The 16,127-nt window shown below is 42.1% G+C and overlaps 1 protein-coding gene across 1 annotated transcript in view; it reads right to left on the bottom strand.

Annotated features, from left to right (window-relative positions):
• Nucleotides 1-616: 616 nt before the first annotated feature.
• Nucleotides 617-16,127, bottom strand: part of trip4 (thyroid hormone receptor interactor 4) — a 204,171-nt gene continuing 188,660 nt past the window's right edge. Inside the window, exon 13 of the mRNA XM_060940426.1 lies at nt 617-922. Coding sequence (XP_060796409.1) covers nt 864-922 — 59 coding nt within the window. The 3' untranslated portion in view covers nt 617-863. The remainder of the gene's footprint in view (nt 923-16,127) is intronic.

The raw sequence follows: 16,127 nt of genomic DNA, 5'->3' as shown, positions 1-16,127 counted from the left end.
TGTCCAATGACGACGCCAGCTAGAGCTCAGCACAGCGTATCCGCGTATTCTCAAAGTTTACACAGCACCGGACCAGACACGATCTGGATTGAATACGTGGACGCTGGCGGATTCCCGTTTCCCGGCGTTTTAATGTAAACGGACAGTGCATCCGCGAAGAAAACGAGACAGATACGGTCTAATGTAAACTTGGCCACAGTTATGTTGAGAGTTAATACATCCCATGAGCCAACCCTTAATTTCTGGATAATTGTGGTTAAAGGGGGAAAAATAAAACCCTCACAGCTTGTGCTTTTGTGCCTTTGTTCTCTTCTTGAAGGCTGCCATTAAGGCAAGTCGTTTGGCACAGTTGTTTGCTCTTTCTGGTGTCGAGGTGCTCGTGTCACGAAGAGGCTCCTCAATCACTTTAAGGACAGCGGAGAGGGGAAAAAACCCAAAGTGTTTCTGCCTGTGACAGCCATTGTGGTCCGAATGAGAAGGGCAGCCCTGATACGGCTCTGAAGCACAATTGGCTCTTTGCTCAGCAGGACATTCCATGCTCAGCCGAGCGGCTTGCATTCGCTCCGCCCACTCGCTGGAATTTAAACATCTTGTCGTGTAAATAACTGCAACGAAATGAGCAATGATTTCAGTTTATTTTAATTGACACTTTTTTTTTTAAACAAGTCGAGCCAAAGATTTATTCAAGAAAACGCAGTACAGTTCACAGAGTGTAGTTTTCTGCTCAGAGATTTATGAGTGTCACTTTGTCCTGTGGGGAACAGAGTCCCGAGATGAATGGCACTGTGGTGTGACACGGCTGGCTCCGCTCTTCTATTGGCTGGAAGCTCGGGTCCTCGTGGCCCGGCGTGACTTTGTCGAGGTCACGCTGGCTGCATTAACCCCCTCTTGGCACTTTGGTGAATCTGACTCTCCAACTTCCCTGTGGAAGAGACAGGCATGGGAGGGGAAGGTTAGCGACGGATCAAGCTTCACTGTCAAACAAAAAGCTGTAAAAAAGTGAGAGACTAGATAGAACCAGAACAAATCTTCCTGTAAAAATGAGCAAGTCAGCACATTGTTAGCATTTTTAAATGAAATTTCCAACACATTTTTCCCCTCAATAAGCTTCCACTTACTACAATACTGGAAATCTAATTAGCACAGAGTCCTTCAGACACTGTCTTTAAACCAAACAATTTACCATCAAGTGCAACTTTATCTGTAAAGCATAATCAGTGTCCTGTTCAATACAACGATATTTTAGCAAGCTCTCAAGCCATAGGGTTTTTTTCCCCTAGAAGAGGGATTTTGACTGACGGACTGTTGAAACCTGTAGTCGAATTTCAATCTAGCTACCTACAGTTAGCAAGCAGTGCGCAATATCGGGGACATGGTGTTGTACAGGTATCTGCTGCGTTTGTTCGCAAACTAACACCTCTGCATATTTTGGGATTGTTGTAGAAATTCGTAAACTAGCTTACCTCTCTGTATTTTTGGATTGTTGTAAAGATTTATAAACTAGCTTACTTCTACATAATTTTGGAATTGTTGGAGTGATTTGTAAACTGGTTCACTTCTACGTATTTTGGGATTGTTGGAGAAATTCGTAAACTAGCTCAGCTCTACGTATTTTGAAATTGTTGGAGAGATTCCTAAACTAGCTCACCTCTACGTATTTTTGAATTGTTGGAATAATTCATAAACTAGCTCACCTCTACATATTTTGGGATAGTTGGAGAGATTCATTAACTAGCTTACCTCTACGTAATTTGGAACAGTTGGAGAGATTCATGAACTAGCTCACCTCTACGTATTTTGGGATAGTTGGAGAGATTCGTTAACTAGCTCACCTGTACGCATGTTAGAACAGTTGGAGAGATTCCTAACCTAGCTCACCTCTACGTATTTTTGAATTGTTGGAATGATTCATAAACTAGCTCACCTCTACGTATTTTGGGATAGTTGGAGAGATTCGTTAACTAGCTTGCCTCTACGTATTTTGGGACAGTTGGAGAGATTCGTAAACTAGCTTACCTCTACGTATTTTGGAACAGTTGGAGAGATTCATGAACTAGCTCACCTCTACGTATTTTGGGATAGTTGGAGATATTCGTTAACTAGCTCACCTCTACGCATGTTAGAACAGTTGGAGAGATTCCTAAACTAGCTCACCTCTACGTATTTTTGAATTGTTGGAATGATTCATAAACTAGCTCACCTCTACGTATTTTGGGACAGTTGGAGAGATTCGTTAACTAGCTCACCTCCACGTATTTTTGAATTGTTGGAGAAATTCCTAAACTAGCTCACCTCTACGCATTTTAGGATAGTTGGGGAGATTTGTAAACTAGCTCACCTCTATGTATTTTGGGACAGTTGGAGAAATTCATAAACTGCTCATCTCTACATATTTTGGGATTGTTGGAGAGATTTGTAAACTAGCTCACCTCCATATATTTTGGGATAGTTTGAGAGATTTGTAAACTAGTTTACCTCTACATATTTTTGGATTGTTGTAGTGATATGTAAACTAGCTTACTTCTACGTATTTTGGGATTGTTGGAGAAATTTATAAACTAATTTACCTTTACGTATTTTTGGATTGTTGGAGAAATTCGTAAACTAGCTCATCTCGATGCATTTTGGGATTGTTGGAGAGGTTTATAAACTAACTTAGCCCTGCATCAATTTGCGACAGCTGGAGAGAGAGTGACTGGTTAGCTAAAGTTGTGTCGTTTGATATAGGTGTGTGTCCTTGCTTCAAATATTATTGAAGCTCATCATTTATGTTAAATTAAGGGGTTCGAGGATGTCCTGTGGCAGGAGTCTGTCATTTGTAGCTCCATGTTGGTGGAATTTATCTCAACCGTGATGTCATTTACCTGCATGAATAAATGTTCTGCGGTTAGCTAGCTAACTATCTAATGTTAGTCACATTTCAACGGAGATAACTTTAGCTAACGACAGTGAATGATTCTTATACATCTACTGCCTGTCTTTACACGTAGTCAACTTCTGCATCATTTAATGATGGACGCTGAGAGTAGAGGTAGTTTAGCTAAACTTGTGTCATTTCATAAGGATGCGTCTCCATACTCCAACTATTATTGTAGCATGGAATTAATGAAGGGGTGTGTGAGGATGTACATTTGTAGCTTCATACTAGCCACAATTATAATAGGTCATGTTGTTTATTTATAAGAATATATGTGTTCTGTGCTTCGCGAGCATAGCACCTCTTAAAACATTGTCCAAAACTGTAAATTATGTTTCAAGGACTTCTTTAAAAAAAAAAAAAAAAAAAAAATATATATATATATATATATATATATATATATATATATATATTTTTTTTTTTTCTCTTCAATTCTGAGGAAAATAATCGAAGTCATTGGGTTTGGAGTTACTATGACTACCATGAAATTTCTCTGACACTGGAGACTCCTTCCATAAATATTAGAGTTTTTATTTGTTAAACTTTATTTATTTAGTCTGTATATAATTTGTAGCCTTGGATTATGTCGATCATCCGCCATGCAAGTCTCTGCAAATCAGAACGAGAACTCGGCATTAATATAAATCTACTTTCAGAACTGCTGTTACAGAAAACTAATCGACACCTCCTGACCAATCAGATGAGATTCGTGAATTCAACAGCGCTGTGGTGGAATGAAGTGCAGTAAGGGTACCTGAAGTGCCAGGATACTATTATTACTGCTTCCTAATACAAACATACACACACAAGTGTTTGCATGATGAGAGTGAATCCAGGGTGAACTACAGCTTACAAGACATCACATGTTCAAGTAACAACCAACAAACCTGACACGTGTATCAATCCCCCCCCCCCAGAGTTAAATGGTACCAGCCTGGGAAACTAATTTCCTCCGACAGAGAAATGGAAGGCGCTATTACTGCCGAGATCGATCCTTGAGACAGATAAAGAGTTCCAATTTACCAATATCCAACTGTGCCAGGCAAATACGCTCTCCATGTGTTTAGTACCTCCTACCAAATCCTGAATCGCAATTAACTGAGAAAATCTCAAGGTTGTTATCTAGCTGTTAACCTTAAAGACCCTGGAGGCATTTCAGCTCCAGAGCACAAAGACTAGTTAATGTGATCCGTGCTGGGATCCTCACATGTCGTCAGGTGGCCAGCTTGGTCTGAGCCCTAAAGCGCTCCCCCCCCCCTTAGACTGAAAAAAAGTGTCATAACGGTGGCCTGAGGCATCTTACGCCATCATGGACACTGCAAGTGAATCAATAAGAATATGGCACTCTGAGCAAGCATCAGCACCCACTTCAGATTCCAGGTGAAAAGGTTTGAAGGAGAAAATAAAAAATATATACACCAGTACCCTTATTTTAAATACAAACCTTGTTATGGATTTCTATTTTATGACTTGTACATTATCGAGTCAGTACAAAAACATTTTAGAGTTCCAAACGTTCGTAATTTTCCGGCACAAAATTAAATGCTACAGGAAAAAAAGTTTGTATCTGAGCAGCATATTCCATAAGAGAGCACTTTTCAGATTAAAAAAGAAAAACATAATGAAGGCTACTGGGTTTTGGTGCAAAATGAAGAAGCGAGCATGACCATCAAATGCCCCTTTTCCACCAAAGCAGTTCCAGGGCTGGTTCGGGGCCAGTGCTTAGTTTGGAACCGGGTTTTCTGTTTCCACTGACAAAGAACTGGCTCTGGGGCCAGAAAAACCAGTTCCAGGCTAGCACCAACTCTCTGCTGGGCCAGAGGAAAGAACCGCTTACGTCAGCGGGGGGGCGGAGTTGTTAAGACCAACAACAATAACAAGACCGCGAAAGATCGCCATTTTTAGGCGACAAGAAGCCGCAGCTGTACAAACAAGAAGTCATCCATTATTATTATTATTATTGTTGTTGTTGTTGTTGCTGCTGCTTCTTCCGTGTTGTTTTTGCTTCGATATTCGTGCCAAGGTTTATGCAAACGTAGCGACGTAACTGATGTATACAACGATGTAACCGACGTATACAGTGACGTAATGACGTGTCTTCCCTTAGCACCGCGAGCTATGGAAAAGCAAACTGGTTCTCAGCTGGCTCGCAAGTTGAACGAGTTGTGAACCAGCACCAGCCCCGGAACTGATTTGGTGGAAAAGGGGTAAAAGTGTCCAGAAGAACCGTGGCTGGTTCTGGAAGATGCTCGAAACCTCCAGCTCATTTCCTTATAAAACTGAACTCACTCATTGAACCTCAGACTACTATTTTTTTATTATTATTTTTTTAACGGGTCGTCTCACACCAAATATTGATTTTATTTCATTTATTATGGCTTACTGCTTATGGTATTTTTTTTAAAGTTGAAACACTTCATTTCATTATTTTTTAAGCCATTTTTAGTCGACAGCATTTTATTTTATTTTTTACTGAACATCATTCAATCCCGAATGTTAGATTGTTAAAAACAAGATGAACATGGAGGTGTCCATGCTTTTCCCCACTTCGTAGCTTGAAAGCAAAGTCAATAATTACATAATTTCAAATGTAGACTTTCCACTTCCAAGATAACTTAAGTGGCCGCCGTAGAGACTCAGCCTTGGGCCCAAAGAGTCGCTGGTTCCTGAACTCAGGGTTCAGGAAACAGTCCTGAGTTTCTGACTTGAGGAGCATGTGCTTGTTTTTGCCTAGTTGGACATCAGAAATTCAGAGTTAGTCAAACGCAGCATGGATCTGAATCCAGATATTTGACAACGCTGTCCTGATGACGCATCTTAAAATTGGAAGTAAATAACCAGAACTTCAAGGACATACAAAGGTGCTTGAAAGTTTGTGAATCCTTTAGAAATTTTCTATATTTCTGCATAAATATGACCTAAAACATGATCAGATTTTCACACAAGTCCTAAAAGTAGAGAAAGAGAACTCAGTTAAACAAATGAGACAAAAATATTATACTTGGTCATTTATTTATTGAGGAAAATGATCCAATATTACATATCTGTGAGTGGCAAAAGTATGTGAATCTTTGATTTCAGTATCTGGTGTGACCCCCTTGTGCAGCAATAACTGCAACTAAATGTTTCCGGTAACTGTTGATCAGTCCTGCACACCGGCTTGGAGGAATTTTAGCCCGTTCCTCCGTACAGAACAGCTTCAACTCTGGGATGTTGGTGGGTTTCCTCACATGAGCTGCTCGCTTCAGGTCCTTCCACAACATTTCGATTGGATTAAGGTCAGGACTTTGACTTGGCCATTCCAAAACATTAACTTTATTCTTCTTTAACCATTCTTTGGTAGAACGACTTGTGTGCTTAGGGTCGTTGTGTTGCTGCATGACCCACCTTCTCTTGAGATTCAGTTCATGGACAGATGTCCTGACATTTTCCTTTAGAATTCACTGGTATAATTCAGAATTCATTATTCCATCAGTGATGGCAAGCCGTCCTGGCCCAGATGCAGCAAAACAGGCCCAAACCATACACTACCACCACCATGTTTCACAGCTGGGATAAGGTTCTTATGTTGGAATGCAGTGTTTTCCTTTCTCCAAACATAACACTTCTCATTTAAACCAAAAAGTTCTATTTTGGTCTCATCCATCCACAAAACATTTTTCCAGTAGCCTTCTGGCTTGTCCACGTGATCTTTAGCAAACTGCAGACGAGCAGCAATGTTCTTTTTGGAGAGCAGTGGCTTTCTCCTTGCAACCCTGCCATGCACACCATTGTTGTTCAGTGTTCTCCTGATGGTGGGCTCATGAACATTAACATTAGCCAATGTGAGAGAGGCCTTCAGTTGCTTAGAAGTTACCCTGGGGTCCTTTGTGACCTCGCCGACTATTACACACCTTGCTCTTGGAGTGATCTTTGTTGCTCGACCACTCCTGGGGAGGGTAACAACGGTCTTGAATTTCCTCCATTTGTACACAATCTGTCTGACTGTGGATTGGTGGAGTCCAAACTCTTTAGAGATGGTTTTGTAACCTTTTCCAGCCTGATGAGCATCAACAACGCTTTTAATGAGGTCCTCAGAAATCTCCTTTGTTCGTGCCATGATGCACTTCGACAAACGGGTGTTGTGAAGATCAGACTTTGATAGATCCCTGTTCTTTAAATAAAACAGGGTGCCCACTCACACCTGATTGTCATCCCATTGATTGAAAACACCTGACTCTCATTTCACCTTCAAATTAACTGCTAATCCTAGAGGTTCACATACTTTTGCCACTCAGAGATATGTAATATTGGATCATTTTCCTCAATAAATAAATGACCAAGTATAATATTTTTGTCTCATTTGTTTAACTGGGTTCTCTTTATCTACTTTTAGGACTCGTGTGAAAAGCTGATGATGTTTTAGGGTCATATTTGTGCAGAAATGTAGAAAATTCTAAAGGGTTCACAAACTTTCAAGCACCACTGTAGTAGCTCATCTGGCCTGCCATCAAAACCACCATGACGACCAAAACATCAATCAGAACTGAATTCGCACGATAAATGAGAGGAGATACACTACCGTTTAAAAGTTTGGGGTCACCCAGACAATTTTGTGCTTTCCATGAAAAGTCACACTTTTATTTACCACCATAAGTTGTAAAATGAATAGAAAATATAGTCGAGACATTTTTCTGGCCATTTTGAGCATTTAATCGACCCCACAAATGTGATGCTCCAGAAACTCAATCTGCTCAAAGGAAGGTCAGTTTTATAGCTTCTCTAAAGAGCTCAACTGTTTTCAGCTGTGCTAACATGATTGTACAAGGGTTTTCTAATCATCCATTAGCCTTCTGAGGCAATGAGCAAACACAGTCACTACGTTTACATGCACATAGAGAGAATCGAATTTTTGCCGTTGCTCGACTGAAATCGAAGTTCAAAATGCCATGTATACACCTTAATTCAGCTGAAATTGAACCGAACTTGATTTCTCGGAATCGAGCTACACGACCTAGATTATGCGATTTCTGCCGAGCTACTTAGTGCATGTAAACCCTATTGAGCTACGTATTCGAGCTACTTACTTCAGCACTGCCCCTTCCGGAAGTGACGAGTGACGAGACCACAAGCGGGAAACACAACAGCCTCGGTTGGCATGACAACAAATCATGACAACGGCATGAATCTTTTCTTTTTGTGGCATTGTTTGCACTGTTAAAATTTAGCTCACTTACTGTATCACCAAATACATCTGTACAGCTGTTGCATAGCTGTGAATTGTGTACATAAACAAGTCATTGTATTTGTGTGTGTGTATATATATATTCAACATCTGAAGAATGTCAATAAAAACAAAACAATTGAACTTTGTGTGTTTATTAAGACATAAGTTAAATTGTAAGCAAAAAAAAATATTTTTTGTAAGCAAAAAATGGACTTTAGAAAAATATACAATTGTGCAAAATAAGTTGTCTTACAAAACAGTGGTCTGCGCAGGACAGTTTGTAGCCATACAGTCTGTTAGAGCAAGCCTAACAGCTTGAGCACGGAACTTGTGAACACAGAACTGCCAGTGTTGCCAGATTGGGCGGTTTTAAGTGCGTTTTGGCGGATTTGAACATGTTTCGGGCTGGAAAACGTCAGCAGTATCTGGCAACACTGCTGATAACTTTGTTTATACTCTTGAATAGCTCTTCTTCATGACGACAACCGGAAGTGTACCAACACGATGGGGCGTGTAGCGCCACCTGTGGCTCGGGTGCACAATGTACCTCACACAGCTCGATTAACTTGTGTGCATGTAGGATTGGATTTCTCCGGCACCCCTGCTGGGACCCTTAGCTCGATTACCGACAGCAGCTCGATTTGGATGTGCATGTAAACGCACTGAATGAGCAAACGCATTGTACCATTAGAACACTGGAGTGAGAGTTGCTGGAAATGGGCCTCTATACACCTATGGAGATATTGCACCAAAAACCAGACATTTGCAGCTAGAATAGTCATTTACCACCAGCGATCAGAATAACGGCGTTAGAAATAAACGGCGTTACTAACGGCGTTACTTTTAGTAACGAGTAATCTAACTAATTACTTTTTACATCGTTATAACGCCGTTCCCGTTACTTACAATAAAATACTATGCGTTACTTTATTAAAGCTGTTCTCATCTGGCACGCTGCTCATTCAGCCTTTCTTTCCTCTGCTTTAGTGTGGGGCGGGGAGACGCGAGACAACAGCACAGTAAGCCAATCAGAGTAGATTTGGACAACATACGTAGGTAGGCCACGCCTACTGCACACACTTTCAATCAGAAGACACAGCGATGGCGAGCGGTCAGCCCAACACTGCGCTTTCACATTGGAAATACAGCCATTACTTTTCATTACTTGAAATAAAAGGCAAAAATGTGTACGTGCAATGCACATTATGTCGAGGAACAAAGCGTTTGTCCTCGTCAGTGGCCAGTAATTAGTAACAATTTTAATAACTACAAAAATATATTAAATTTGATAGATGTCTTCTCACATTGTCCCACAAAAATATTAATATAGTGTAGATAATGTTACTGATTGGTTCTGTTAAGTGTCCATTTCAGTCATTAAACACATTTAACATTCACTTTTATTATGATTACACTAATTGAATTTGATTTTTTTGGGGGGGGAACAAAATGTAACGGATTAATTACTTTCCCTGGTAATTAGTTACTTTAATGACAAAGTAACTCCGTCACTAACTCGGTTACTTTTTGGGAAAAGTAACTAGTAACTATAATTACTTTTTGAAAGTAACGTGCCCAACACTGTTTATCACATTAGCAATGTATAGAGTGGATTTCTGATTAGTTTAAAGTGATCTTCATTGAAAAGAACAGTGCTTTTCTTTCAAAAATAAGGACATTTCAAAGTGACCCCAAACTTTTGAACGGTAGTGTACAATTCTAGTCAGGAGAAAATGTATTAAGTCGACTTTATTAGTAATTTGTTTGCAAAAAAATGACAAAATGAACAAGTTTTGTGTAGGACTCATCTCATTATCTCTAGCCGCTTTATCCTGTTCTACAGGGTCGCAGGCAAGCTGGAGCCTATCCCAGCTGACTACGGGCGAAAGGCGGGGTACACCCTGGACAAGTCACCAGGTCATCACAGGGCTGACACATAGACACAGACAACCATTCACACTCACATTCACACCTACGGTCAATTTAGAGTCACCAGTTATCCTAACCTGCATGTCTTTGGACTGTGGGGGAAACCGGCGCACCTGGAGGAAACCCACGCGGACACGGGGAGAACATGCAAACTCCACACAGAAAGGCCCTCGCCGGCCACGGGGCTCGAACCTGGACCTTCTTGCTGTGAGGCGACAGCGCTAACCACTACACCACCGTGCCGCCCCCCGAGCTACTTTCAAAACACTATAACTTTCCAACCTTAGAACAAAAAACTTTTCTAAGTCTTGAATAAGGTTCGTCAATGTGCGTTTTATTGTTATATTTACTCTATATATTGCCTTTTCTTCCCCTTTAACTTAGTTTACTGAGATCACTTTTTTCCTTCTTAGTTATATTATATTTTATCGTTATACTGATGCTTAGAGGTGTAAATAAAACAAAAACAAAAACGTTTATTTCCCTTTTCCCTTTCTTGTGACCCAATTAGCAGTTCGTTAGCAAAAATGACAATGCAGTGACCATGTGTTGTGCAGAATGACTCGTTCTTTCAAATAAAACAAACAAACAATCAGAACAGAAATCCATTGAGAACTGATGGGGGGGGGGGGGGGGGGGGAGAGACACACGATTTAACTGAAAATAAGCAAGGTTGTAAACAAATTGTTTACAACAAGAAAATCAACAACCCACCAAGTTTGGTTCCTCAATGGAAGATCGACCCAAAACATCGATCAGAACTGAAATCGGGTGAGAACTGGCGAGAGGAGATACGATTCTAATGAGAGGCCTGGAAAATTCATTAATTCGGCCTAATTAGTAACTCGTTAGCAAAAAAATTTGACAAAAAAACCAACGACCAAGTTTTGTACGGCGTGATGAGTTCTTTCAAACAAAACAATCGGGACGGAAATCCGTGGAGAACCGATGGAGGAAGGAGATACGACTTAAATGATTTAAATGCCATGGCAACAGCTGTGGTTGGTAGAAGAGAGCAACTGGACTTGCTTGAAAAAGTCTTGAAGACGTTTCGCCTCTCGTCCGAAAGGCATCCTCAGTTCTGTCTGTCTAATAGGGAGTATCCAGTATTTATCCTCTCATGGATCATCATAGAATCCGAATCAGAATGCTGATGGCTGCATTGTAGGTGGCTGATAGATGTCATATGGCCCTTTTCCACTACCCTTTTTCAGCTCACTTCAGCTCGCTTCAGCTCACTTCAGCCCGACACGGCTCGCGTTTCGACTACCAAAAACCAGCACGACTCAGCTCGCTTCAGCCCTGCTTAGCCCCTAAAACTCGCACCGTTTTGGAGTGGGGCTGAAGCGAGCCAAAGCGAGCCGACTGAGGCTGGGGGCGTGAGCAGACACTCCCCTGTGCACTGATTGGTGAGGAGGAGTGTCCTCACACGCCCACACACGCCCCGCGAGCGCGCTGGGATCTGTAAACACCGCAAACCCGGAAGGAGAAGAATTACGAGAATTTCTGAAGCCTTATGCGCCTCGCCTCATCTATACGCTCTTGCCAGTATCTGTTGGCGTTGTTGGTGACAACAAGCCACAGCACCAAGACCAGCAACACTAACGACTCCATGTCCTCCATGTTTATTGTTTACTATCCGGGTTGTGAGACTACCGCTTAAAAGATCACTGATGTCACTGTTTGCGCTGCTTAACGACATCACCTGACGTCCACCCACTTTCGCTAACTCCACCCAGTGTGTCCACCCACTTCCAGCCAGCACGGTTCAGCGCGGTTGTAGTTGAAATGCAACTCCAACAGCCCCGCTCAGCCCGGCACGGCTCAGCCCGACTCAGCCGCGTTTGTAGTGGAAAAGCGGCAATAGACACCCACCTCTGTTCAGTGATGGTCGTTCCAGGTTGACAAAAAAAAGAACGATCCTCTCTGGCTAAGATGTCTGCCAGTTTTCTGGAAGTCCTCTCAGACTCCCGCACCAGTCAAAGGGAACTCATCCCAAAGTGCGTAGAAACACATCTGTGAAGATACTCAGTCATCCAGGTACATACGGTAGTAATCTGTGGTTGGTAGAAGAGAGCAACTGGACTTGCTTGAAAAGTCTTGAAGACGTTTCGCCTCTCGTCCGAAAGGCATCCTGCCAGTCCTCCCATACTCCTGCACCAGTCGAAGGGAACTCCTCCCAAAGTGCGTAGAAACATATCTGTGAGGAAGCCTTTCGGACGAGAGGCGAAACGTCTTCAAGACTTTTCAAGCAAGTCCAGTTGCTCTCTTCTACCAACCACAGATTACTATGCACCTGGATGACTGAGTATCTTCACAGACATGGCAACAGCTCATCAGCCTTTTTAGCTGGACACGAGCTAAAAAGAGCATGGCGGTGTATCTTTACTAGCTTACTCACTCGCTAACGCCGTTGCTGAATGGCGACGGAGGATTGTTCGTCTCTATTAGGAAGGCTTGAAAAGTCCTCAAACCACCGCCGCATGAGTGACATCAGTGAAAAACAGAACTCGTCAGATTAGGAATTTCTGATTGATGAAAAAATGGTGCAATGCACCGTACAGCTAACGCGTCCTGCCACCTCTGGCTTCAAAAGTGAACAGCTGGCACTGAAAGGCGTAATTACGCAGTCAGGGCTGGAGCCTGAGAGCATGATGCAAGTTAAACGCAGCAGCTCTCATCAGCTGTTTTCTTTTTATCTGTCTTGTCTCATTAAGGCTGAGCTCGGGGGAGAATGAGAACGTAAACAAGCTGTCCAAGAGCACTCTCCTCCGACAGATCTGTCAAGCTTTTCAAAGCATCCTGGCACTGACGTGAGAGAATCTCGCGCTGCCAGACATGACAGAAGAAGTCAGATATGTTTGCAGGGAAAACAAATCAGAAATGCTTGTTCGAGGAATCCATCTTTCAATAAGCGTGTTTCACTGGAGTGTGTGTGTGTGTTTCTATGCGGAGACGAAATCATTCTTTTTAATATCGCTCGGCTCGAGCCCTGGAGATGAAAGAGCACGCCGGTGGATGTAATCGGCATGCGATATTAAGAAGATGACAACTGCGGATTACAGATGAGCGCTACAGAGTTGATCTGTCTAAATGGCGATCGTGAGCGAGCGCCAGTGTTCGGCATCCAGCGTCGTCACAGGGCTGCTGATGCAACTTCTGAGAGCCTGGAATATCGATCTGGCGAGATAATTTCCCATTGATTGCTGCTCTGTTTGGGGGGCTGCTGCCGAGCAGTTTATTACCCACAGTGCAGCTAGGGAGCCGGGCCAATAATGGGCGCAATGTGTCCACGGCACTGCTGCTACTTCATCATCAGCCTCGCCTTCCCTTCCCTCCTCCTCGCATCCTGGCCTGCGGTTCACACGGCGCTCTCCTGCTTTTCTCCAACAAGCGAGCGACACACAATAGCGCTTTTAATGCACGAGGGTGGGCGGGTGGGTGAATGGACGTGGCGTTCTGCATATGGAAATGGAGAGGCATCGAGACGTTTGCTCGCTGTAAGACACCAATAAAATTTAATGATCTATAATTACAGGATGTCCCAGGAATATAAACGAGAAATGTTAATAAAGGCTGTGGCATGAATGCATCACTTTGTACAACCTATTTGTCATTTGTCTGGAGAGGAGATAAAATTCATCAAGAAAGATTTGAATTAAAGATTAGCTTACAAAACCGAAAGAAACATTCACTACGGCTTTTCAGTACACTATCACTGAAGCAGGCTGTCATCGTTCTAATTCAATGGGGTTTTTTTTCTTTTTAAATTAATTAAAACTCACTTCATATCTTAAAGTAAATGATGAGGTTTCTCTTTACTTAGTTGAGCGGTTCTTGACATATGGATTATTGCAGTTGTCGAATTGGGCTATTTGTATTTTTCTTATTTACTGTTTGATCTCAAACGCATTAAGGCGGCAAGAAACTCGTCCACTAATAACCTTTTGACGAGGCACGCCCATTAATTGAAAAGCATTCTAGGTGACTACCTCATGAAGCTGGTTAAAGCCTCGGTCACAACCGGCCGTACGTGCTCCTACGGCCGGTCTATGTGTAAAAAACGCAAGAAATGCACGGAGGGCATGCGTGTGACTTGCTGATTTTCGAGCCGTAGACCGGCCGCAGAGGTTCTTTGTCATATCAAACAAACTCTACGGGCGCTTACGTTTTTTTCAGGTTGCAAGACAAACTTGCGGCCGACGTACGTCTTTCTCCACGAACAAAAAAAACGCAGCGATTTGGGAAACGCCAAAAATCGCACGGCCAAAAAAATCCTATGTCCGGTTGTGACCTAGGCTTAAGATAACGCCAATGGAGCACTTGCATGTGACGTCACAGCCGATCCAGATTGTGACAGCCGCCATCTTGTCGGTCAAACGCCATATTCCGCCTTCTACTTCTGCTTTTACTTCTACCTTTTCTTCTGGAAAACCCTACTATATACAATTCTACTATAACGGCTGCGGCTACAAGCTCTCCCTACCTGTGCACGTTTTTTCTGTTTTTTGTGTGTATTTTTGCGTGTTGTTCGTCTGTACCGGACTTCAATATCCACTACAACCGTATGGACTTACTGGACATTGGTTTCCAGCAGAAAATGACGGTTTGTAGCGATTTCCATCGCATGCACAACATTCTGGACGAGGAAAAAAAAAAACATTCCGGACGAGATAGCGAGACCAGCGGGGTCTCCGTGGATTGTTATCGGAAGCAAAGCGAAGGAGGCGGCGCCGGGAGCGGAAGCAAAAGCGAGGCTGCAGGCAGAGCCGGCCTGTTGACTAAGCTCAGAAAACAGCCACTCAAATCTCCACTGCCAAGCCTCTACCTCTCCAACGCCAGATCCATGTAAACAAGACGGACGATTTGGAATTACAGCTGGAATTACCTTATTCTATTCTATAATCGGCTGGTCAGTGCTATACTCAATACTTAAGTGACTTACCCATCCAGTGAGGATTATTATTTTCTTGTTTACAAGATGCCACATCTGAGTCGCTGACAAACCCTGAATTTCTATAAAGATAACTGTCCAGAGATTTATAAGCACGCAGTGCTTCACCACTGAACAGCGAGGGAAAGTTAATGAGGTAATTATACACGTCCGGGTATTCCGCTGGCAGTTCAAAATCCGGTCGTGAAAACTCCGTCCGGTAAGCCATAAGGGTCACAAATCTGTAGATCGTTTATTTTAGACATATATCTAGTTATCTGTTCATTAGAAAAATGAGCCGTGTAGTCCGTCGGTTGAAATTGATCCATTCTGTACACGAGTGCAGCAGTATTCAGCGGTGTTTTTGACCGACAAGATGGCGGTTGTGTACTTTCCGGTCACGTGACTGCAAGATCTCTATAGTGTGTAAAGCGTCATCAGGGTAAACACTGGATACTTTCAAGAATCTAAAATATCAAACATTTTTTGTTCACCACGCGTTTTTTTTTCCGTAGTTTTGACGTCTTCCGTATTGTTCTACAATGTAGAAAAGTAAAAAATACAGGAAAACCTATGAATGAGTACAGTAGGGGTGTACAAACTTTTGACTGATACTGTGTGTGTATTACACGGATGCACAAAGACATGAAGTTTATCTTCAAGTGGTGAACATTCACGAGTGAGCGACGCGAACGAGGAAATCGATGAATTGTTTTTGATAAATTACTCTAAATACATATCTAATGACTCATTTTCAAACATCTTGCTCCTGTTTCTGAATGTTTTTTGTTTGCTTGTTTATGTTTTTTCTCTCTTTTTTGGATTAGTTGTACTGATACCGTATGATACCGTATATAAATGACATTACTGTAGTATGCTGGGTGGGGGTAGTGGGGTAGTTTGGAGAGCAACGTTGGCAAGTGTGTGTGTTTATGTGTATATGTCTATTGTATATGTTTAGTGTGTGTATTTAAGTTCTGTTTTTTGTTTTTTTTTCTTTTTTGTATTGTTATTAGGACCCCCTTGAAAATGAGATGCCACATCTCAAGGGGTTATCCTCAAAATAAATAAATAAAAAAAAAAAAATAAAATAAATTTGGGGACTTTTTGTTTGCGAATGTGTCGATATAATAAAAAGGAAA

The sequence above is a fragment of the Neoarius graeffei genome, chromosome 15 (assembly GCF_027579695.1).
Source record: "Neoarius graeffei isolate fNeoGra1 chromosome 15, fNeoGra1.pri, whole genome shotgun sequence".
Taxonomy (NCBI): domain Eukaryota; kingdom Metazoa; phylum Chordata; class Actinopteri; order Siluriformes; family Ariidae; genus Neoarius; species Neoarius graeffei.
This window is presented reverse-complemented; position numbering and strand designations above follow the sequence as displayed.